This window comes from Hyaena hyaena, unplaced genomic scaffold, assembly GCF_003009895.1.
Source record: "Hyaena hyaena isolate Hyena2069 unplaced genomic scaffold, ASM300989v1 scaffold_132, whole genome shotgun sequence".
Lineage (NCBI taxonomy): Eukaryota > Metazoa > Chordata > Mammalia > Carnivora > Hyaenidae > Hyaena > Hyaena hyaena.
The window spans coordinates 780,211-806,958 of NW_024080764.1; the positions used below are offsets into that span (position 1 = coordinate 780,211).

The window sequence follows — 26,748 nt, forward strand, 5'->3', positions numbered from 1 at the left end:
GAATGGGACACCAGTCAAAGGGTTTGTGAGGACCGATGACTTAGGCCTTCTCAGGTACAGAAGCTGGCAACATGTGAAATGTTTCTTAATATCTAAGAGTTATGATTTTAACAAAGGAAATACAAAGCAACGCTTAGCTGCTTTGAACTAAAACCTTTGGGAGGCATCTTTGGCCAGAGTTTCTTATTGCATCTTTGGCCAGGATTTTTTTATCGCTTTACCGGCTCATTACTTCAGTAGATCTGCAGGACTTGGCTCCTGGACTGGTGATTGCAGGTGTTTTGCATACAGTAAACTCACCTGAGACTTACACCATGTTCAGGTGAAGAGCCATGGAACAGGTATCTTTTGTAGTACAGAATCAACTTCCATTGCAAACAGTTTCCATTTCCGATATCCAGTATAAAAATAGGACCACGCACACTACGTTTAGCCATGATTCATAATAAGGTTTTTATGTTGATAAAGCCTTATTTTTATTGAAGTTTTTTTTTTTTATCATGTTCAGTATTTTTCTCACTGCTGATACTTCCTGGAGAAGCAAAAATTTTATATTTTGTAAAACACTGAGTGTAACTGGTAAAGATGGCATCCTTAATAGAAGTTATAAAATGATTTGCTTTTCTACGAATTGAATGTCTAGTAACCCTAAGTCAGGGTTTGTTAGCATGACTCTAGTTATCAGCAAAAGGAGGTCTTCAGCTTTGTCTGCCAAGGAGCTGAAGGCTGAATGCTCCCAAGGGCTGTAATAGTTTGTTAGAAAAGGCAGCCCACACAGCTACACAATTGCATATTTGTTGTCTTCCTTGGAGATCGAAAGCTTTGTGAGATACTTGGCATTATTATTCTGAAGCCCCAGACAGCCTGTGATCGGGGAAGATACAAGGAATTAACAGATCTGAAAGTTATTATGTTGGGAAATAGTCACAGTGAGTTAGGGCAGATTGTCACCAATTAAAGACCCTTTTTTGTTTAGTTGATGTGTCTCTGTATGTGCTATTTAGACTCCGTTTTTGTTTTTTTTTTTTTTCTATCACCATTCCTTTCAGTGGGGGGTGGGGGTGAGATGTTATAATTGGCAATCTTAATTATGCTGCACAAAGATACATTAGTGAGAATAGTTTGTGTGTGTGTGTGTGTGTGTTTATCCAATAGCTATTTTTTTTCCAGCTCTTCCCAATTACTAGGGAGGTTTTAACAAGATCATTTTAAACTGTGAGGATTTTTCTCTCTTGAGACTGTTAACCATTGGACTTTCCATAAAATGTGAAAACTCTTTTTTAGCCCTTCTCCTGGTTAGCTGCTGCATCTTGGACTTGAGAGGATAAAAGAACATCTGGGTTTTTGTTTGTTTGTTTACAACCACCTTTGTTTCCCAGGAAATATTTTAATTAGAAAATATTCCAGTCTTTCTCTGGCTCTTTAAAAACATGTGCCTTTATGGAAATAGTTGTTTCATGGTTTTGGTCCTACTGTGCCCAGTAACTTACTGTGCAACCATGAGTCCTAACTTGGGGTCTTCATTTGTAATTGGGGGTGGGGTGGAAATGGAGGAGTTCTATGAAGTTGTGATTATATATATATGTGTGATTACATATTATATATGCTTATATAATTTAAGGCATTTTTTTTACAAATAGTTTATTGTCAAATTAGTTTCCACATAACACCCAGTGCTCATCCCCACAAGTCCCCCCTCCATGCCCATCCCCCCTCCCCCTCACATCCATCAGTCCTCAGTTTTTGTCAGCATTCAAGAGTCTCTCATGGTTTGCCTCTCTCCCTTTCCCCCACCATTTTCCCCCTTCTTCTTCCCCATGATCCTCCATTAAGTTCCTCCCAATCCTACTATACGTACAAACATATGGTATAATTAACTGCCTGACTTATTTCTCTCAGCATAACACTCTCAAGGTCCATCCATGTTGCTACACATGGCCAGATTTCATTCTTTCTCATTGTAAGGCATTTTTTTAAATGCAAGGAATGAAAAACTCCTCCACATTTCACTTCAGTGTGACAGAGAAAGCTGGATGTACTCTGACATAGCACCAAAGTGGAGTTCTCTTATCAGCCAACAAGAAGACAAACTGAGGTCTGAATAATGCCTCTCTTAGAAGCCCAGGCAAGTTTAGTACTAAAAATCCAGGCTTCGGTATCCAAGTGAATTCAGGTCCAAATCCTGTATTTGTCACCTACTAGCTGTGTACAATATCAGTACAGGAGCTGGGGCAATGTGTTCGCCACTCCTCTGTCATTTTCACACCAGGCCTGAATTCCTCTTCAGAACAGCCCCAGCTGGGGAAGTGCAACCATACACCTTTTATCTGTTTTACATATTAAACTTTTGTCTAAAGTTTCCATTGAACAAAGCATTCTGTGATGAAAGAAAGAGAAAAACCCTGAAATAAATGCTCTGAAAGCAGAGATCAACTATGTCTTGTTTATCCTTTAGTCATCACCTCCAAACACAGTGACTAGTAATTTATTGAATGAATAAATGAGTGAATCACAAATCCTTAAGAGTTTGATGAGTCAGCGTTTCCCCAAGGAACTTTATTATGCTTTAGAGATAGTGTAAACTTCTTATTATCATTATTCTAATTACGTAATTAACATTTATTTTTTTTAAATATTTTTATTTATTTGTAGGAGAGAGAGAGAGAGACAGCATGAGCAGGGGAAGGCCACAGAGAGAGGGAGATACAGACTCCGAAATAGGCTCCAGGCTCTGAGCTGGCAGTCAGCACAGAGCCCGACGCGGGGCTCGAACCCACGAACCGCGAGATCATGACCTAAGCGAAAGTCGGATGCTTAACCGACTAAGCCACTCAGGCGCCCCACGTAATTAACATTTAATATGCTATTGATGCTTTTATACTTAAATAGTAAATTGAGCTTAATTTATGGCAGTCCTGAGAAATACCCATAATGTTTTGAGGTGTTTTGTTCCTTGAGCAAAATAACCGAATGAATTTTTACTACAATTTGCTACCAAATGTGGATATCATCACAATACACCAGTTATTAATGGTCATATGTATCACACATATATTTGTATATATAATTTTGTTTGTATATGTCTATATATCCAAAATGTATTCGTTTTATTTCATATTTCAGTTAAAATGACATAATGGGGATCAAACTAACTTAAAATTTGTCATCCTAAAATTAAAATATAGAATAATTGATCAAGGGATGTTATCAGTTCAGATTTGGAATAGAGTAGTACAAAGGTCTAAGCCAGTAGACATCAATCCAGTGCTAAATACTAAGAGACCAAATTTGAAACCATAATATTTTCTTTTAAGTTTGTTTGCTTGTTTGTTTGTTTGTTTAGAGGGGCAGAAGGAGAGAGAGAGAGAATCCCAAACAGGCTCTGCACTGTCAGCATAGAGCCAATGCAGAGCTCGAACTCACGAGTCTGTGAGATCATTACCTGAGCCAAAGTTGGACATTAACCCACTCAGCCGTTCAGGTGCCCCAAACCGTATTTTTTAATCAATAAAATGATTTTCCTATTATTCCTATACTCTGAAATTATCACACACACACACACACACACACACACACAATTTTCCTTTTCCTCCTCAATGAAAGATTTACTTGTATATTATCTATTTGTCCTCTTAAACCTTAAAAATGGCACATTCAGAGACACCAGGTTAGCTCAGTCAGTGGAGTGTGCCACTCTTGATCTTAGAGTTGTGGGTTTGAGCCCTGTGTTGGGTGTAGACATTAATTAAAAAATAAAGTATTTAAAAATTGTAAAATAAAAGAAATGGAATGTTCAGTTGCTCAGATCAGAAACCTGGGTATCATTGTTGACATCTTTACTACTGTCAACTTCAACCACTCAAGAGATCATTTTGATTTTTACCTCCAATACACCCATCTGTTCCCCTCTTTGCACCAAATCCAGTGTCATCGTAATAGTATAAAAACACCATTTTCCCCTTAATTGCTGCAATAGCTTTCTAATTGGTCTCTTCACTTCCATTCTTATTTTCCTCTCCATTTCATTCACAGAGTAACTATAATGAATATTTAAATATGATAATTCCATCATGAGACAGCTCTGCTTAAAAGCCACTGAAGTGCTTCCCATGGGAATTAAAATAAAAGCTGACCCTTTTATCACGTCTGCTGTGTCCAGCAAACCTGACTCCTGTCTCCCGTGCCAATCTCATGTTGTTGCATTGCTGCCAACCTGGTCCACTACACAGGGTCGGAGTCTTTTCGCTTTCATTGATGGTCCCGAGTTTTTTCTTCAACCTGTGTTATTTCTGCCTGCTCTGCACTTCCCTAGGATAAGTTTTACTAGTTTCTTAGGTTTCAGCTTAACTGTTCTGTCCTCAGTGTTCCCTCACCTCCTATCTAAGTTACGCACCTCATTCGTTTCTCACACAGCATTCTATCCTGTTCCTTCAAGCCATGTATTACAACTATATTTGTATGTTTGCATTTATTTAAATATTGCCTATTCATTCCTCAATACCTTGAGCACCGTTAGTGTGCCAGTTTTAGTACCATTTCATACATAGTATCTAGCGCGCAAAGAGAATATTGTAAACATTTACAGAATTCCTACTATGTCTTGGGCATTGTTCTGGGCACCGGATATGCCAAGTGATAGAGACAAATGCCCTGTCCTTCTAGAGCTGACATTTAAATACAAAGAGCCAGACAATAAATATATGCATATATTCCTTTGATCAAGGACTCTTATCAATGCAGGGTGCTAAATACAAAAGTGGATTTCATAAAAGAAGGAACACATGCCTGTCTTGCCCCAATCAGGGTCCCATGGCTCAGATAGCCTCATTCTGTCTGTGTTTTTTTAACCCTGCCAAGCTACTCCTGAGTGTGACTTTTGCTCTGGCACTTAGAAGCCCTCATCAATGGCATTCTTTGTCCTCCTTTCCATTTGTACTGGCAGCTGAGAAATTTGGCAATTCCTTACATAGTGACTAACAGTAATACTTCTTTGCAGATGTAATGCACCATATAAATGGCAGGTCCTGTACAAACACTAAATAATTAGTCTTCATAATAACTCTAACAAGATAGAGTGTAAAACTCTGTTTTGTATGGAAATAACTGAGTCATTGTGAATATACCTATTGAAATCACAGCACAGGGGAAGGATGTGTGTTGTGATTCTGAAACTCCTGACTTTTGTGGGGTTTTTTCACTATTAAAATAAACACTACTAAAATAAACACATCTACAAGTAATACCATATAAGATGCTGTTTTACAGATGCTACATTTTCTTCATTAATAATTTAATTTATAGGTGAATGTAAAGTATATAAAATACAAACATCTAGTAAGCTACTGGCATCTTTAAGCTAGAACCTAGGATTTTAGCAACTTGACTTTGGCAGGATATTTTTTTTTTTTTTTTGTGTTACCCCAGATTCAAGTCCTGTGAGTAATAACTATGTAAATGCTGGTCTTCATTGGTGTACACCTTTCTCTAGAATACATCACAGATTTTAACTTAACTCCAGTACGCTAAACTTGCCTTCCCTTTGTCTTCATGTCTTAGTGCCATAGTAATAAATGCTAATGACTATCTTGTGCTGTTGTTGATTCCTGAAGTGAAGTATGAAGTAATTAAACCATGAAGCAAGGCCTACAGATAGCCATGAGGGTTTTTCATAGAAAGGGTCATTATGGTGTGCATGTCTCTGATAAATGGGAATGTGACTTAACCTTGAATGCAACCTGAAAGTAATTCTGATCATTAAAAGACCAGGAATGGGGTGCTCCCCATTCCTGAGCCCAGCAGAACACAGAGGAATGCAGCTGTGTTTACATAAGCTTATTCTTCCATCATATGGTCTATAAACAGGCAAATACACAAACTACTATTCATTAATTTTGTTCCAGTAATGGCTTCTTCTGTTGGACATTCTGTATTCATTGTTAGTTAAAGTTGAATGGTGTCTGAAATCTATCTATAATACAAAACTTCTTCAGAATGTAGAATTTGTTTAAAAATATGTGCTGCTTCTTAGCGTCCAGCATAAGAGGTTTGTGAAATCTTCAAAAGCTCCAGTAGTTAAGAAAATAAATGCTTTTACCAGCATATTTTCTTCCAAGATCTTAACCAAAGCATAATTTAAGATTTAAAAATAAAGTTGCATGCTATAAAAACACAAGGAGAAGATGACATAATTATTGAAGAGTATTCATAGAAGTACTCAGTGCCCACATTTAAAGTAAAAAATGTATCCTTTAGGAAAACAGTTATAGTAAAATCCTAACTGTAAAGAATCGATGTTTACTTGCCTCATTATAAAAATCAAATTCCTTAGCTCTAGAAAATGATAATATGAGATGGATAATACCTCATGGAATATTATTTTACACGTCATTTTAGTTTTCCTCTTCAATGGGTTATGATATCTTTCTGTAAATTCATCCTTTTTGCTGAAATGTTTTTAAAAGTTTCGAATTATTCTTTTAAGAAATGTTAAAGAGTTTGGGGACACCTGGCTGGCTTAGTCAGCAGAGCATGTGACTCTTGATTTCTGGGTCATGAGTTCAAATGCCACATTGGATGTAAAGCTTATTTTTTAAAAAATTGAAAAAATAAGAACCTTATTTGTTGAAAAGAGTTTTCAACACATTTATGCCCCAGCTGATACTTTGTTCTTCTGGGTAATGCTGTGAACTTATTAAGTAGGAATGCAAGTAGTTATAAAAACTTTTATGATATACTTAATTATCTAACTCCCTAATTCGGTATTTTGTATCTAGCTCCCTAAGATTTGTATTGCATATCTTAATACAAAATAACTTGCAATCAAATCCTATCATGTTGCCATTTTGTGACAAGATGAAGATTAACATTGTTTCTTGACAGACACAGAATTTATATAAACTTCACTGCAAAGTACCAAAGTTACAGTGTAAGTGCCAGTGTAAGTGAGCATTTTAATTAGAAGTAGGTATCTTGGGGAAAAAGAGAGGACAATAATATGCAGTTCTGGGATTTTTTTTTTTACTTAAAAGACTTATTTTTCAGTTAAATCTTGCAGCAAATAGTAGTAAACTGTCAACTGGGAAAATAAAATATTAAAAAATCCTTTAAAATTAGGGTACAATAGAGGAGTAAATAAGAAAGGAAGGATATTCTCAAAGACTATATGGATGTTTAGTAACAGCATGTCTATTACAACTGTCCACTTTAACTGCTTTCAAAATTACCTATCACCTACCTAATCTTTAATTTGAGTAGGGATTATTCACTTCTATGTTACTTCTAGCTCTCCGTCTAAATGTCAATTATATGGTGAAATAAATAAGTGTTATCTGATGTCAATAATTTGAAAATAAGTATCATTCTTCCATTTAACATTATCTGTGCTGAACACATAGTTACACTGTAACTTTGGTACTTTGCAGTGAAGTTTATATAAATTCTGTGTCTGTCAAGAAACAATGTTAATCTTCATCTTGTCAGAAAATGGCAACATGATAGGATTTGATTGCAAGTTATTTTGTATTAAGATATGCAATACAAATCTTAGGGAGCTAGATACAATGCTCACATTTAATTAAAACACAATTTATTATTGTACAGCTTCCTTTAGTCATTTTGTTGAAATAAAGGCATGATTATTAAGAAGCATTAGTACAACATAGAAATCTGAATGATGAATTCTAATTCTCAGCATACCACTGAAAGTTTGAAGTGGTGTCTTCCAAACGTGGAAAAATCTGAAAACAAACAAACAAACAAACAAAACAAAACACAAGAATGCAGAAAATAGTGAGAGAGAGCTAGGTGACTGTCAGAAGAGAAATTTCTCATTCACCTTCTGTTCCAATGGAAAAGAGCTGAAATATTAATCATATCATGATGTCTATGTATTTAGAATTGTGAACATTGTGTTCACATAAGACCAGATAGGTGAGCAAGTTGATTGAGAAGAATGCTTGGTGGACGAGAGATCTGTATTTTAGGACTACTACGAAATCTTCATATTCTTAAAATGAAAGTAATAACTTCACATTATCATAGCCTTGTTGTGAGGACTCAGTGAGTAGATGCTTGGTGTGATTCCTTATAAAGTTAATGTTCATTAATTGTTGGCCATTGCTAGCATTACTATTGTATTGGTCATGTTATCATTGTTATTACTTATGCAGTGTGCTCCTCTCCCCTCTGAGGAGACTTAGATGACTAATTTCTAAAAGAAAAGGTTAGGATGACCCATCTCTCAGGCTCCTAACTGCACCAAGATTCTGTGATTCATGAAACTGAAGGCATTGTGATTCACAGATGTTCACCACATGATTAGGGAACAAAATTAATTCTAGGAGCACTTGAGCCTTATTGAAATTGGGTATACATGAGACTCGCATACACTGATGTACAATCACTGTCAAGCCTTCAACAATTACAGAGTAGATTTGTTGGAAATACAATTGGTTAGATAGGTAAATTGCATTATATAGTAAAATATTGACATGTTCAAAAAAAGAAAAAAGCTCTGCATTGGAAGTCAAGACATCTCTGTTTTCTTCTGGTCTTCCTGACAGAAAACAGAAGCTAGTGACCAAGTTTCTTGGGACTCAGTTGTCTTCTCTTTATGGGATTAAATGTTGTCAAAGACTAGTGCCTGTTCTATAATTTTATGTTTCATTAAGTTCTAAAATTTCCCAGGGGGTTCTAAAAGAGTCTCCATAATACTTCAAAGAGTTTCTGCTTAACATGTTTTTCCTCTTCTTCCCTGTTTCCTCACATTACCCAAGTAGATTGCAAATTCAACACTAAAGTTTTAGAATCCTTTTCCAAAAACATGTTTACTTATTTTGAGAATTATATTAAAATTGCTATATAGTTTTTCAGAAAGACCCATGATTGTATGTTTTCTTTTGTTTTAAAGGACAAATCTTAGTTAACTATTTTTTACACAAAAACTTCCAGGAGATTCAAAGATTCAAAGAGGTTTATGATTTTTTTTTTTTCTAATTTAGCAGAAAGAAAGAGTGAAACGTGGTTGAACCAAATTCTGTGTACCAACCAATGAACATAAAACAATCACATAAATGTGGAACAAATGTAGGATTATGATGAACAGTGGTTTGTTTAATAACGTTTTAGAGGCACCTGGGTGGCTCAGTCGGTTAAATGTCCGACTTCGGCTCAGGTCATGATCTCACAGCTTGCGAGTTTGAACCCCATGTGAGGCTCTATGCCGATGCCTCAGAACCTGGAGTTACTTTGGATTCTGTGTGTGTGTGTGTGTGTGTGTGTGTGTGTGTGTGTGTGTCTGCTCTTCCCCTGCTCACACTCTGTTTCTCTCTCTCAAAAATGAATAATAAAACATAATTTTTTAAATATAAAAACAACATTTTAGGCGATATCAACTTGGATACATTGTATCTATATTGTTTCCTCTTTTTCAAATTGATATTAAATCTTCTTTTCAAAAGCTAGTTTCAGACTTTTGAATTTCATACTATTCATATTACTTTACACTATCAAAATATACTTTAAGTTTAATAGTGATGTTAGAGAAGGAAAGTTATTTTTTTAATGAATCGCATTTGAAAATACTTATGGATACCATTGGCTTTTCTGCCAGAATGGTGCACATCATTTGAATTCAATTTTTAATTACTTAAATATACACGTGAAATAAGAAACTTGAATAATTTAACTAGAAGTTCACACATTTTATAATGTGACACATACTATTTTTCCCCAAAAGGAAATGTTCAGGGCAAGTGCAAGGAGGAAAGCTGTTCTTATAGAATAGAGAAAAAAATCTTAGATTCATAACTGTGCAGGGCTGCATATAGCCACAGGCAATACTAGAGTTTTATGCTTTACAGCTGCAAAAATAATTACACGAGTATTATCTAAGCAACAATCTTTAATGGATTACATTTTGTTAGCTTTTCATTCTATACTGTAAAAACTCAAATAACATAGTAAATGAAAAAAAAAACCCTTGATTTATCTGACTTAGACCTTTGATATTTCTGAAAGACATTTTATTATTCATTGGTTTGAGATATGATCTCAATTTTTAAATAAGATATAGTGTTACTAAGTTGGTTTTAAGCTAACCAAGTAGAAAAATTGTGCAAATTATTTATTTTTATTTGAAAAGTATTTTCGTCTTGCATGTTTCAAGGGTGTTAACAATTTTTGGAGGTGTTATCTTAGATTAATAATGTAATCCCATAAAGGCACATATTATTTGTTAAGGCCAATTCATTTGCTTTTTCTGTAAACCTTACATTTTAAATGTGGTACGTGCTTAACACCTAATCATAATATAAGTTCATAAATAATGAAAGTCTTCAAACCCTGTTGTTTACTTTGTGGGAACAGTAGCTGGAGTTTTCAGTTCAACCAGATTTACTTTGTGTGTGTGTGTATTTTATTAACAAATAATGTACGGTGTTAAAGTTAGAAGGACAACAGTGTAGCACGATTATATTGACTTTTCTTTGTCCTGTTACCATTCTTGCCTAAGAGGAAGACAAAGTCTCCTCTTTGAAGTCTTCTTTTCCAAGCGTTAATGTAGTCACGTTGTGTCCAGGTTGCCTCAACATGTCATTTAAGAAACGTTTTTGTTTGAGTGGATGTTAAAGCTTACTCAGTTGTGTGCACATACTTGGCTGGTATAGAGGAGCGAAAAGTAGAGACTTACAAGAGAAAAATACAGGACTTGTAAGCCTGTAAGTTTGTTTGAGGTTTTGAAACCAAAATTTAAGCGTGGCTTTCGAAATAATAGCGTGAGCATAAGTTTTCTACAGTGTAGTACTTCATCCATGGAAGCATTTTTAAATGTCGTTGCAATGGAAAGACACCCGTTACAGTACAAAATTGTTGCACCAAATGTTTAGTTCAGTAGACTTCAAAAGATAAATAACGTTTATCACTTCAACCTATGCACTGAACATACCAATGAACGTTTTAAGTACCATCTTAAATATGATGACGAAAACTGTTCACATTTTATGACACACTAGGAGAATGGTGTGGGAGAAAGATAACATTTTTAGATTTTGCACTGAAGTATGCATCTCCATGCCCAGTTTGTAAATGTAGAAAGAGAGGTTATGTTCAAGTAAACAGTGGAGTTGTGTTTTAAGACTAACTCCTGCCAAAGAATGATTTCATGATTTCATTATGTTTGCAAGATACAGAGGACAATTTTGCTGTATGAACTACGTTTGAAATACAGATTTGGTTTATTTTTCACATGTTATTCTAATATTTACCAAGCAAATGATGCTGCTTGTTTTGTAGTATGTTAGTACCACATTAGTATCCAGTTGAGATCATAGTAATAAACGGTTTCTGCCTCTAAAATATAGGGTGAAAAATAATACAAAAAATAAAATACAGGGTCAATAGCATAAATAAGGTTAATAATATCTCTCATCCTGAATAAGTTTAAGGACTCAGTGAAATAATATTTGCCAATAAATAACTAAAAACAAAAAATACAGAAGATACAAAGTGATATACTTGGTAGTGGTACTGTAATCATCACTGACTTCTTCTTACACAGGTTTCACTCAGCAATAACGGAAAAACACACATAGTATTTTGAACATAGTCATTTTGCAATTATATCTAAAGTTTTTATAACATGCATATTTAAGTTGTAATGCGTATACACTTTTATACACTAATATGAAATATGTTTAAATGATTCAATTGAGGGGCGCCTGGGAGGCTCAGACAGTTGAGCGTCGGACTTCGGCTCAGGTCATGATCTCACGGTTCGTGGGTTCCAGCCCTGAGTTGAGCTCTGTGCTGACAGCTAGCGCAGAGCCTGGAGACTGTTTCAGATTCTGTATCTCCCTTTCTCTCTGACCCTCCCCTGCTCACGCTGTCTCTCTCTCTCTCTCTTTCTCTCTCTCTCTCTCTCTTTCTCTCTATCTCTCTCTCAGAAATAAATAAAACATTAAAAATAAGATAAAATAAAATGACTCAACTGAACGTGTTTGGAAGCCTATTTATTTTCGTTTGTATGTATATGTAATTGACTTCCTAATAGAAAGCATCTCTGACCCTCCCCTGCTCACACTGTCTCTCTCTCTCTCTCTATCTCTATCTCTCTCTCAGAAATAAATAAAACATTAAAAATAAGATAAAATAAAATGACTCAACTGAACGTGTTTGGAAGCCTATTTATTTTGGTTTGTATGTATATGTAGTTGACTTCCTAATAGAAAGCATCATCTCAGTGTGTCATATAAGTGAAAGGAGGATTGTGTTATATTCATTAGCACATGGATAGGGAAGTCTTAGCAGTAGACAGAGAAGAAATGCAACTTAAAGATAAGGCAAATGCTAACTGTGAGGGCACAAAGCAGCAAAATACACTTGTCCGCTGGCCCATAGAGAATATCAGATTATCCCTGTTGTGTAGCTTAAGGCCAGTTATCTTTATTAAGTTGCATATGTCTCTTAAGTAAATATAGCTTCTCCAGGATATATCGAGATGGCTATTACTAATAGTTTGTTATAATAAATGTTTCCTTGCTGCAGTTCGGAGATTAGGACTGTATATGTCACAGTTGAGTATAAGGATTTCATCTTGTCTCTGCAGTACTCCGGGATGACTTCAGACAAAATCCTTCCGATGTCATGGTGGCTGTTGGGGAGCCTGCCGTGATGGAGTGCCAGCCACCACGAGGCCATCCTGAACCCACCATCTCATGGAAGAAAGACGGCTCTCCACTGGATGATAAAGACGAACGAATAACTGTGAGTATTTCATTCAGCGGAGGGGGGGCAGTCCTCGATCTAGTGTGTATCTCTTCACCAAAGAAGAGAGAGAAAAGTGAAGTAGTTTGTTTCTAAAATAAAAGATTACACATCCCCCATTTGCACTTTTTTTAAAAGAAACATACTTCAGTTTTCCCTGTGTGGACATGGAAATGAGTGAGGAAAATGTATGCCGCTTTGTGTGGAGATTAGTAAAAGAAAAGTACAATTTCTACTTTAATGTCTTATTGTTAACCCATTTATGCATGATTTAATTATTACTATAATTTAGGGCATATCACATTTCCATATGCTACAGTAAAAATTGTTAAAGATTCGATAATATGGTACGTCGCCAAAGGTGTTGTAAGTCACTTCAGGACTTTTTTTCCATCTCTTTGTCCTTTTCAAACGGCTTTTGTGTTCTGTACAGTTTAATATTGTGCTGAAAAATAGAATCCCATTCTGAATGATGGTTAAGTGATGGATTTATCTCATATAAAATAAAATTGTGTGACTAGATTATTGGATTTCAAATTCCTGCTGTCATATAAGTAGAGGATTCTGTTCTCTGGAGTAATGATGCATTTTCCTGACGTCACTTATTCTATATAACTTCTTTCCCTTTTCTATCTTGTAGGGTGTTGCTAAAACACACAAATAACTGAACTCTAATTGATTCTGTGATTGTACACGATTGCCCTTTACAAGTTTCTTTGTTTTGCACATACGCTCTGTTATGAACTCATTGGCCAAGATTTAAAGGTACCCAGAAGTGGGGCATCTATCTGAGTGGCTCAGTCAGTTAGGCATCTGACTTCAGCTCAGGTCAGGAGCTTATGGTTCATGGGTTCGAGCCTCACATCAGGCTCTGTGCTGACAGCTCAGAGCCTAGAGCCTGTTTTAGATCTGTATCTTGCTCCCTCTCTGGCCCTCTCCCACTCTCTCTCTTTCTCAAAAATGAATAAACATTACAAAATTAAAAAAAAAATAAAGTTACCAAGGAGAATATGTGTATAAGGAAAAGTCACTGCTAAAGGTATAGAAGAACAAATTTGTAGCACAGACCACATAGCCCTAATGAAAGTTCACACTATTTCTGAACAACCAGTTAGCAGATTAGCATAAGAATTAAATAGGGAAGGGGCGCCTGGGTGGCTAAGTCGGTTAAGCGTCCGACTTTCCGACTTTCACTTAGGTCATGATCTCGCGGTTTGTGGGTTCGAGCCCCGCGTCGGGCTCTGTGCTGACTGCCAGCTCGGAGCCTGGAGCCTGTTTCAGTCTGTGACTCCCTCTCTCTCTGACCCTCCCCTGCTCACGCTGTCTCTCTCTCCTAGAAATAAATAAAACATTAAAAAAAAAAAAAAGAATTAAATAGGGAAAACTAAAATCGAGAAGGCTATAGTAGACAAGGTTTTAGGGACCTTGAAGAAAATCAAGCATTTTTCTTGCATTGATTTGAATTAGAATGAGTCTCTCATTCTAGTGATTGGGGTGAGAATAATCTAGCTATATGTTTAAGAGGTGCTGGAAAGAAACATGGCAAAAGTGAACTGTATGTGCAACATTGTTTTTGGGAAGTGAAGTCAAGAGCACAGGGGAGTAGAGACTATAGGAATAAATGCTTCCCTTACTAATGACAACAGATTCCTTTTAGATTTGTGCACAATTGAGGCAATAACTTTGCCTTAAAAATATATTTTAAGTCACCTAGTGACCATTATCTGTAATTTCCATTTTCCTGCCTGAATGATTCAAACACACTGAAATCGTTATTACCCATTTCCTCCTTCATATCTTCCCTGATTAATTACCTATTTGGGTTTAATACAAATTAATGATAAAATTCTCAGCATCAGCGATGCAGCATTAAGTAGAAATCGGAGAGTGCCCTTCTGGAGTTTATATTTTGTGAGTGAGTGTACAGATAAAGCCAAAATAGATAGTATAATATTTAATATGCTAGGCTATCATCAGATAAAAAAAAATACTGATGGGATAGACAGATTAATTAAGATAGGGGTGGGATTTCAGTTTTAAATAGGGTGACCAGAGAATGCTTCTCATAAAGACCTGAGAAAATTGAGGGAGGGACCTATACAAGTACCTGGAAAAGTAAGCAGACAAAGCAGTATGTTTAAACACCCTAACACAGGGCGTACCTAATACATTTTATTAAAGGAGCAAAGTGGTCAGTGTGCGTTGAGTAAAGGGGAGATTGGTAGGAGATAATATTGGGGAAACAAGTAGCCAGACTGTGTAGGACCTTAGAGATCTTGTAAATAATTTGTTTTTTCTCCTTGAGTGAAGTAAAAAACATCAGAGGTTTGCAGCTGAATCCTCTGCTGTCTTGAGAACACACTGAAAACACAGCAATGATTACACACAGAGAATATTTGGGAGATTTTGATCATCTAGGCAAGATGGAAATGGTGGTTTTGGATCATTCTGCTAGGAGGGGAAGTAGTGAGTAGTGGTTAAATTCTGGATCTGCTGTGAATCAATAGCCAACAGAATTTGCTAACAGATTGGATGTGGCTTGTAAGGAAAGGAGAAGAGTTCAGGCTTACCTTAACTGATTGGTCTCAGCACTTGAAAATATTGGGATGCCGTTTATTGTAGAAAGAAGATTTTGGGGTTGGAAGTATCAGGAGCTCGGTTTGGGACATTGCAGTTTTGAAGTACTTATTAGATATCCCAAGTACAAATGCCAAATAGGCAGTTGGAAACATGAGTCAGAAATTCAGAATTGAGGTCGAGACTGGAGAAAAAAATTGAGCTGTGGTAGACATAGCATGCACTCATTACACTGCAATCGTCCCCTGATTCTGGGCAGATGAAAGACTTTGTTTCCCAGTCTTTTTGCTGTTGGGCACCCCAATCTGACTAGTTCAGCTTTATGGGCTGTGTGGAAGTTAAATAAATTAAATACTAGTGAGTGAGCCTCCAGCATTTTTTTGCCGCCTTCATGTGGCAACCAAGGAGGACACATTCCAAGTATTGCAGCTACGACATGGACACTCATAGAGCCTGGGTCCCCGAGTTATGGGTATCTAAACTTTCCACCCCACACCTCTGTCTTCCCATGATAGACACATCAAACGAATGAGAAATCTTTGTCGTATTACGTCAGGGAACATTTCTTACCATAGACTAATGTAGCTTATCCTGAAGGATATGGGAATCGTCATTATGTATGCATTATTTAAAAACAGGAGGCAGAAATCACCAAGGCAGTGATTACATGTAGAAAGGCAAAAAGACTCCGTGTTTAGCCCTCAGGGAGACAGGCAGAAAGAGCAGTGAAGACTGAGAGGGAGTGAATGAGAAAGAAGGGAAGGCAGAAGACAGCCAAGCAAAGACAGGGTGTTACGGAGGTGACAAAGACTGAGTCAGTGTCAGCCTGTCCATCACATAATGTAAGAACTGACTATTGAATTCAACCACTTGACCTTCACAAGAGCAGTTTCAGTGGAGTCCAGGGGTTGAAATCTCACAGAAGTGGTTCAGGAGATTGGAAAGATTGAAATCAGACACAGAGAATAAACAATTCTTTTTTATATTGTATTTAAGATAGTGGATAAGTAATAAAGGTGATCGTAGTCTCACATTTTGAAAGGTGAGACTTAATCTTAAAAGGTGTGCATGTGTGTGTGTGCGAGTGTGCACGCGCATATGCATGTATCTGTTCATTTTCTGTGACGTTAACAGTTTAAAACTGCCATGGTAAATGTGTTTTTTAATAATTCCTGGAACCTCCTGATGTATCCTATATGAAATGTAAAGAGATGTTATGGTTTATGCCAAAATGTTTAATTCATTATTGGATCTTCATTTACCCTTTGTTGTCCAGAGGGTGCTGCTGTCTACTTTCAATACAAGACACCAGTTCCCCTACTTATTAGTAATTTAGCGTCAGTATAAGAAGTGCTTCCAATCAAGGATCAAACAGTTTAAAGTTGCAGTAACCAACGCTATGAAACAATGCCAAGATGTTAATGTATAAATAATCTTAAAATCATTTAAATGCTGCCAAAATGATGATCCACAATAGTGTTCCATATGCTAGGAAGTTGTAACATCCGAAACTTTTGCTATTTTTAAGACCATCTGTGTGTTTTGTATAAATTATGGCTGTGAAACTGATAAAACACGAGAGGTAAAAAGCACATTTCTACATGCAGGGAGATGAATAGATTATAATCAGCAGTTTGAGTTCAAAATTACTGTTCTTATTTAGATCCTAATTGTTTTTGTTTTTGTTTTTCCTTTAGGCAAAATTCAAACTGAGTAATTAAAAAATTTAAGACAGAAACAGAATGACGTTATTTCCAGTTCTTCCACCCCTGCAAAACTGAAAGTAAAGTCTTAAGAGATATTGGTTATTAGATATTTTATGTGATTCCTCTCTCCTAAGCTTTGTTTTCAAGTCTTTGTTTTCATTTCTTTCCCCGATGCGTTGAGCACAGATGAACAGGAGATTAAAGCACATAATATCTTTATGAAAGGCAAGGGAAGATTGCATGGGTATTGCTACATTTTTGGTTCTAGGAATTTCTAGAGTTCTTTAATGTGGTGGCTTTCTTTGTTGAACATTTAAAGTACAACTCTCCCAGCTGTGAGAACAAAGACACACCCTACAAAAAAGGGCAAATAGGTAATTGTAGCTGCACCTGTATTATTGATGTTCTTAAGTCATTTCTTTTTACACTGACCTGGATTCTGAGCCAAATTTTAGATCTACGATGATTATAAACCAGCAATGTATAAATAGCATTTTCTTATTTTCCTGCCTGACGGAAGAATCTTTTAGAACTCTTCTGATGCTTCTTTCTTAGAATAATTTGAAGAAGGACTTAGATAATGTTTATTCTTTCTTCCTTTTCTTTTTTTTTCTAAACATGAGTATTTATATTTAGAATTAGAAGTAGAAGTAGTTTAACTGGCAGGCTGGATTAAATAGATTTACTTCATATGACTGAGAATTAGTCATAACCATAATTATTAATAAATGAAATTTTCTCACAGAGATGAATCAGAGGTCTGAAATCTTTTTTTTTTTACTTTGATGTAGAACATTAGAGATATTTTACAAAGGGTGATATATTTAGTTGTTTCATTGTATTTGGGAAATATTGTACTTAAATTCAAGATGTTTATTTTGTAATGTGAAAAATTGATAATGTTAATATTGGGGAATAAAAGTAATACCAAATATTGAAAAAATAATTTGTTTTTAATAAAAAAAACTAAAATTGCCCATGAATTAAAGGAAAAGTTAAATACAATTGAAAGTAGACATCATAAATATTTCCCTATATTATAAAAGGGTTTATGTATAAGGATGATCAGTTATAGGATTTTATTAATTAAAAACTGACAAGTAAACCCAAAAAAGCTCAAGAAAAATTTTAGGATGATTTTGGTTTTCTGAAAGAATGAAGAATCATTGGTAAAGAGAGAAGAGAAAGTTACTGATGCCAAAACATTATAAAATGGTATTAAGTTTATGTAAAATGTACCACTTATTTTATATTTGTTGACCTGGGTGATTTTAATATCATTTTCTTTTCTTTCTCTTCTCTTCTCTTCTCTTCTCTTCTCTTCTCTTCTCTTCTCTTCTCCTCTCCTCTCCTCTCCTCTCCTCTCCTCTCCTCTCCTCTCCTCTCCTCTCCTCTCCTCTCCTCTCCTCTCCTCTCCTCTCCTCTCCTCTCCTCTCCTCTCCCTTCCCTCCTTCCTCCTTCCCTCCTTCCTTCCTTTCGTCCTTCTTAGAGAGAGAGAGAGAGAGAGAGAGCAAGCAGGAGAGGAGAGTGGAGAAAGAGAGAGAGAAAGGATCTTACGGAGACTCCATGCTCAGTGCAGAGCCCAACATAGGGCTAGATCCCTTGACCCCGGGATCATGACCTGAGCCGAAATCAAGAGTAAGTCCCTCAACTGACTGAGCCAGCCAGCCACCCCAATACTGTTTACTTAGTGCACAGTTTTAATCTTTTGTTTTGTTTTCACCTAAAACTAATGTAATATTATATGGCAGGGGTACCTGGCTGGTCCAGTCAGTACAGCATGTGACTCTTGATCTCAGGGTCATGAGGTTGGGCCCCACATCAGAGATAAAAATTACTTAAAAAATAAAATATTAAAAAAATTGTATGTCAAAGTTCCTCATTACAAATCAATACAGTTTTGGGGTCACATACTGAAGCATCGATTTCCCTTCTATTGGGTCTCTATGATTATAGCAGTGGGGACTACAGGCCTAGCTACAAGGAGGTGGCCAGTCTCTCAAAGAACATAGCTTATAAAATAAAGCTTATTTAATTAGTTATTATAAGCAAAACCCCAAGTGTATTCATAAACTAAAATACTATATTATCTAGTAATACACAGGTGGTAACAAATGAAGTAATAGTACCTATATGGTTTGCCTCAGCTTATGATAAATTGTGATAGCAAATTGATACCATTATTTTAATAAAACAAAGTGATAGTTGTATATATTTATATATGATCTGATGATTTATGACTGGGAATTCAACCTTTTGATATAGATTAGCAAATGAATATGAGAACAATAGTAAATTCTCAATTCCTAATAATTTCCATACAATCCCACAGATCTTGCTACATATATAATGACTCCGATTTGCTGTCAAAGTAAAATGACAGTAACCTTTAGCTTCTGGTATAGAATATTATTCTTAGGTTTGCCAGGGTCTGGAAAGGTTAGTTCACACAGTAAAGGTTATGGTGGTCTTAAAACTAGGATTGGTACATTTAAGAAGTAGTCCGTATTAAAACAAATACTCGGGGCGCCTGGGTGGCTTAGTCGGTTAAGCGTCCGACTTTCGCTAAGGTCATGATCTCGCGGTTCGTGGGTTCGAGCCCCGCGTCGGGCTCTGTGCTGACTGCCAGCTCAGAGCCTGGAGCCTGTTTCAGAGTCTGTGTCTCCCTCTCTCTCTGACCCATCCCTGCTCACACTGTCTCTCTCTCTCTCTCCTAGAAATAAATAAAAATATTAAAAAAAAATAAAATAAAACAAATACTCATCCAGTAATGAAAACTATAACATAAAAATTATATCCAGTAATGAAAACTATAACATAAAGATCTATAAAAATTGAAAAGTTTAGCAGTTTTATAAAGATGGCATGACAATGTTCAAATTAGACCAAAGGTTATAGTTCAGATCAACTAAAAATATTTATTCTGGGCACTAGAAGCTCTACCTCAAAAGATATGAGGTGATTATCTAAAGAGGATGATAAATAACTTTACAAACATTGGCATTTAGGGAAAGAAACATTTATATTAAAAAGGATGTTATAAATCAGTGGATTATTTAACTGTATGTGTTATATAATTAACTGTCCAAAATGGTGGATTAGCTAGATTCAAATATAATCAGCTATACACATGTGAAAAGTTATTGCTGAAAAATTAATTATGAGAAATTATATAACGAATGGCAAATTGACTTAAACAAAATATTGTTCATGCAGTAGCTCAGCAATTTTGTATAGCTATAATAAAATATAGTAGCACGTAACACTAATAGAATAATGTAAATTGTGAGATCTATCTGAAATAGATCACAGTTAGTTTCTCCATGATAACCTATGGCTGCCATTTATCCTGAATGATTTCATTTTATGAGTTAAAAGAAAAGCTTAAAAGACATTCACCTTTCCATGTTTGAAATTCTTAGCTTTTGAGCTAAAATTCACAGATGAATAAAACATGCTTCTTTACTTCCCTTTGTATGTAGCTTTGTGACATAAACATCTTTTTAATAACTTGTATTATTCTTTGAGATAAGCCGTGCATTTAATTTTTAATTATTTTGGCCAACCTGTTCTATATGCTATAGTAGCATGCTATGAATATTCTATATGTCTTAAAAAGTTTGGTTCTTTTTTTACTCGATTTAAAAATAATTTAGATGGTGAGAAAATAGTTTTATTATAAAATACTTCTTTCTATCAAAGCCACACTCACTCTTGAAACCATTTTATCCCCAATTTCATCTACTTATCACATAACTATAGTGATTTTTCTCATCCTTGTTTGAAAAAGGTAGAAAAAATGCAGCATAAATGCATTTTAACATGCTGAGCAAATGTATTAATAATTTTTTCTTAAGGTGGCTTGGCTGGGTTGGAGAGCCATGCTGGTTTGCTGGGCACTGTCCTGGTATTTGCATTAAAAGCCCCTAGTCCTGGGAAAACCAGGACAATTGGTCAACTTCAGCCTAGATTGTTTAAAGGAATTGATTTATATATGAGTAAAAAATCACACTCATACAAGGTAAGTAAAAAAATAGTTTAAAAATAAATGGAAGCATTTTACCTCTATCATTTCTTTCATAAGCCAGTTAAGCATTTGAAAATCATGAATGAAATTAGGAGAAAACGTCAGTAATACATTTAAAAAATTATTTAACACTTTCCATTCCATGCTAGAGACATTCAGTTGTTAGAATAAAGTGTGTCATCAGTTCTTTTTCCCACCCTTTTCTGCTTCCTATGTGTCTTTCTAGGTTTCTTTGATTTCCCTCATTGGTGTGATACTTTGGTGAAAAGCAGCTGACTCACATCCCATCCAAATCCCCAGTGTCCTCCAGATCCTTCATGAATTTGGCATTCAGCCTCTCCTTGCCAATTACTTCCTTTCCCCCCAATTCCCACATGTCTGCCTCCTAAGCCATCTGCTCCTCCTCCCTTCCTCCGATTAGTGCTTTCCTCTGGTCTTCCGATTTCTTTCATTGTTCAGTGTCTGTTGCTTCCTTTTCCCCCTCTCCTCCCCTGGAGGAAATCAGCACACTTAATGCAGCTGATGTCATAAAGCCCCCTTTCCCTGAGAAGCTGAAGTTGTGTTCCTGCTAAATAAATATTCAGTTCTGTTGTATGAAGGTCAGAGGAAACTGTGTAGTCAACCAGAATTTTTTTTTCCTGTCCATCTTACGTAATCATGCATATGACATATTTTATATTTTTTAAACATAAAAAGTTTTTGTGATTTAATTCTAAGTTAAGTTAATATAAATCTATAATATGAAACATGGGACTGAAGAAATGGGTTAAAAAATAAGTTTATGGGGTGCCTGGGTGGCTCAGTCTGTTGAACGTCGACATTGGCTCAGGACATTAATCACTCAGTTTGTGAGTTCAAGCCCCGTGTCGGGGTCTATGCTGACAGCTTGGAGCCTGGAGTCTGCTTTGGATTGTGTGTGTGTGTGTGTGTGTGTGTGTGTGTGTGTGTGTGCGTGCGCGCCTCTCACTCACTCACTCTCTATCAAAAATTCCCTCGCTCTTTCTCACTCTCAAAAATAAACAAATGTTTTAAATAATTAATTTATGTACTCTCCTACTGTGTTAATTTTTACATTTAATAATTGAAACAAAGTGGATTAGTAGAATAAAACATAGTCTTAGTTATTGTATGACCATATAACTTCAGGGTTCAACACTTATTAAATGCATGATCTTATGCACATATGATCTCTATAAATGTCATTGTTTCCACTGGTGAAATGAATTGTCTAATAACTATGTTGGTTCAATGGTGTTACTGTAGGAATTCGGTGAGACAATACACGTTGAATATCATTGTAAGTGGTGACACACTCTCTCTATATGTATTTGTAATGGATGTTCTGGTTTTTACTGTTTTTGGTATACTTGTCTGAACTCTGTATATATTTAGTCATCAAAAACTCTATAGTAGAAGCAAAATTAGAAACTATTTGAGCCATAGCAATTTCAACTTTTCTGAATAAACAAATACAGATGTATATGAGAAAAGAGATCTGACATTTATGCCCATTCTCAATTTCTGTGTATATCCCAGTCATCACTGAGGGAAAATTTCCACTTTCTACAGAATCACCAAGAGTATTCAGTTTAAGTGAATATTATGAGCAAAGTATTTAGACTAATACTGATATTAAGAAACAAGTTTGAGTCCTCTGTACATCTTTATTGTGAAACGTAATGATCAACAGGGGATTCCACAAAAGAATTTAAACCCTAATGCCCTACGGCATTAACTATGTTTAACAAATTGACTTTTCTCCCATGAATCTAGTTACGTACAGTTCTTAGGGGAATTGGGAAACACTGTGTGATTCAGATGAGGTATGCTCGTTGACAAAGGCTGGTTCATCTTCACATGGAACGTCCTGAATCTTTCCTGAAATCTGTAATTCTGTTTAAATAATTTGACACATACTCCTGTTTGGACACTGAAAATAGAAAAAAAGAAAGCCAAGCATTTCAGACCCACTTGTGAGGTCTAAGTACTCTTATGAGAGAATTGTACTAAATTAAGATATCCTCAGTTCTAGCATATAAATTAGTTTAGATGACAGTATAATTATAAACATAATTCTGGTGAGCATTTGGTTGTTGCTCTAGTTTTTCATTATTTATGTGTTAGAGGTGCATTTACAAGCTTGGATGCCAAGAGCTTGAAGGAACAGATTATGAGAGTCTTTGCATATGCTATTCCTTCTTCCTGGAATGTGCTGACCCCTATACCCTCTTTGTCTAACTCATTTTTCGGGTTCCAAATTAAAGCAACTTCTACAGAGGAGTTTTCTGCAAAATCTCACTCTGTACATCCACATTAGATTTATCTCCCTGTTATCTGTATCTTTTCCTTTTATTAAGTATTTTTCTCTTAATCTGTTGGAAATCATTGTTTATAAATTACTCCTCTAATATGTATAAGATACTTTAAGGCCAGCTATATTCCCTAGGTCTGTCTTAAGGTGGAAGCTCCATATATATTTCTCTAGAAATTATTAAATGAACGAAATATAAATCAGAATACTATTTCCTAGTATAGCTAGAAATGAAAAGTTGCTAATTTGAACATACTTGATTTTATTTTCCTATATACTTTATATTGTTTTCCTATTTCTCTATGAAATGGAAAGGAGGTATTGTCCACACCACTTTTTTAAAGCATAGTTTTTATTAGCTTTACAGTAAGTGAAGGTAATTATGTGAGTAAAGATATTTCCTTAAGTGTGACTTACAGATACAGAATCTTATAGATGAGGCTGACGTTAAGAGACTGTAAATAGGCAAACTCCTTTACTTTTAAGAAGAAAGGGAAAGCCAGGGAATTTGATTTGTCCTGAGTCACTTAATGAATCTGTGTTGTGAGTCAGAAGTAAGAGGCAGACCTCTCAACACCAGAGTTCTTCCTCTTCTGATTTTTCCCAGGACAGACTTGACCTGATCAACAATTCTAAAAGTAGCACTTAATTTTGACTAAGACAAATCCTAACAAGAAAATCCACAGGTAAAGAAAGTGTTTTACTGGATTCATTTCTTGTTTTGTGTCCCAAATTCAAAATTTCCTACCTTGATGAGTATGGAAAGTAGGATTTTTCAATATATAGAGTTTAACAACATCCTCTGCTTATTTATCAGGTCATGATCTCTGGGCTTGCGATCAGGCCCTGCATCGAGCTCTGTGCTGACGGCTCAGAGCCTGGAGCCTGCTTCCAATTCTGTGTCTCCCTTTTTCTCTCCCCCTCTCCCGCTCATGCTCTGTCTCTCTCTTTCAAAAATAAACAGTAAAAAAAAAAATTTCCTCATATGTATGTGCAAACTCATTCCAGTACTACAGAGAGGATACAAGTAGGTTTAGATGCAGAGATAATATAGCAGAGGCTAAAGATTGCCAGACAATGTGTTTCCTACTTCAACAAATAGTCTTTGGTTCAGGAAACAGGAAATAATATACTATAAAATTTTCAGGTTTCCTCTAAGTAATGTAATCAATGTCCCTATGAGTACAAATCCTAACATATGTGAAAAATCAGAATAGTCTTGAACAATTTTATCATTGTACAATGTTGATGTTTTATCCTGTTTTTCTGTTGCATGCTGTTTGTCAGAACTCTTAAGTCTCTCGAGATGGTTCTGGTCTTCCGATTTTTTTTTTCCAAACAGACTTCCTTAAAAAGAGTTTAGAATATTTTTCAAAAATCTAGTCCCACCCAAATGTTAGTTTCAGCTAAAGCAACATTAGAAGACATACAGGAGCATCTAGCAGATCTGCCCAAGCTGCCTTCCATATGGAATTCTGCCAGCTCCTGAAATTCACTGGGCTGGAACCGGACGTGGGTATATGCTGCTCGTTAGCATCCATGATCCTTCAGTCAGAGTAGACCTTCCAGAAAGAAGTACCTCAGAAATTCCAATCATCGGCTAAACTTGTACCTCATAATTCGAAGTAATTACCAATACAGTGTATTAACCAGAAGTATTATAACCCCACAAAATGAACACACATGGTCAGATGACAAAGCCTATAATAAGAATTTCAGATTAGTTTCGTATACTAATAGAGAAAGCAGACATACAGATGTTGTTTCCTCTTCCCCCTAACCCTTTTTCCCCCTTATAATACACTCTCACTCAAGCAGCTGTGTTTCTACATTTTCTGAGACTTTGATATATTTGATCAGGCCGTTATATTTCTCCAAATAGCCAAGGACTAGTGATATTTTACTACTGTCTGGGAGCACTTTATTTAATTGTGGGTTAAAGTCGTTTGCCAAATTAAAGGTATAATCTTCTGTGGCTTCGAGGATGGTGCTCTAACCAGTTTATTTTATTTTTGATGTTCTGTGAAGCACAGATGAAATGCTTCTCTAAAAATACAGTTTTAAAATTTCTGTTAAGGCATTGCTTACAGATCTTACCTTAATTTGGAAAACATTTAAATGATATCAGAATGCTTTTTGGTAAATTCTCTGTTTTAAAAAGAGTTGACTTTCCTAATTGCTTGTAAGTTCTGATGACCCAGGCTTCACTTGTTTTCTGTTTACCATTGGCAGGATGATTGTAATCTTAAAAGCAAAGTAGTAGATTCAGAAGTGCACTTGATTGTATAAGGCGTTCTTTCCTTAAAACATGGTCCAAGATGCAGAAATCAAAGAAATCATTTTAAGCCTTTAAGTTTTAAATTATTTTTAATCTGAGCACTTTCAAGGGGGATTGGGATTTCTTTTTCATTATTTGTAATTGGCTAAGATTGACTTTATCTGTTTCTCAATCATGTCCATATTATCACTTTTTTTTAAGGATGTTCCCTCAAAGAATAATCCCAGATCTTATGCTGAGGTCAATGTCTAAATTAATGCTGATTTTGCATTTTATTTGTTTAAAGAACATAGTTGCTTTAAAAGTACTAATATTCTATTGGTAACATCTGATCACTTCAATTTTTATCTCCTTAAACTCAAAGAATTTGGTAATATGATAAATAGTACACTTGTAAAATAATCTGGTGTGCATTAACAAAATTACTAACAGATGGTACAGGTTTTCTCTTCTTAAATCTTACAAATGTAGGTGATCACGAAGCTTTACAGGATGATCACAGTACAAACAGGCTCATATTTAAGTCACCTGTAAGAGCATCATCTTGGATGGGAAAATTTCAAGAGCAATTGATCTCAATATGTATAAAACTGGTTGAAAATAATGGAAATTTGTCTCCTTGAGTGGATAACATGTAATTTGCTCAGGAATCCATTATTTCATGCTTCTTTGTCTTTTAACATTCATGGTGTCACTCTCCTCTCACCTAGACAAATTCCATCACCACGGTGCCCCATGCATCATGCTTATAAAAGATCATGTCAGAGTTCCTCCTTTTTATAAGGGAAGCTTATAAATATTCTGTTTAAATTATAAACATTCCATGATATGAAGTGCATGTTTATATGGAAAAAGTAGAACCATTCCTCTGTATAGAAACTAATATAAAATATTTACCTAACTACACTTTACTTGCAGAGAACGCATGCATATGTCAAGTGTAAACATGCACATTTTTCCACTGGCAGCTAGATGGATTAATGGCAATTAGGCTGGATATCCAGATCAGTCAGGTTTAAATATGGAGTGGGATGGAAGGAGGTCTATCAAGCTAACACACTCAGGGAGGTCCACCAGAAGCACCTATTTT

General features: G+C 35.7%; 1 protein-coding gene across 1 annotated transcript in view; it reads left to right on the forward strand.

Annotated features, from left to right (window-relative positions):
* Positions 1–26,748, forward strand: part of ROBO1 (roundabout guidance receptor 1) — a 404,959-nt gene that overhangs the window by 251,671 nt on the left and 126,540 nt on the right. The window contains exon 3 of the mRNA XM_039237973.1: positions 12,602–12,759. Coding sequence (XP_039093904.1) covers positions 12,602–12,759 — 158 coding nt within the window. The remainder of the gene's footprint in view (positions 1–12,601; positions 12,760–26,748) is intronic.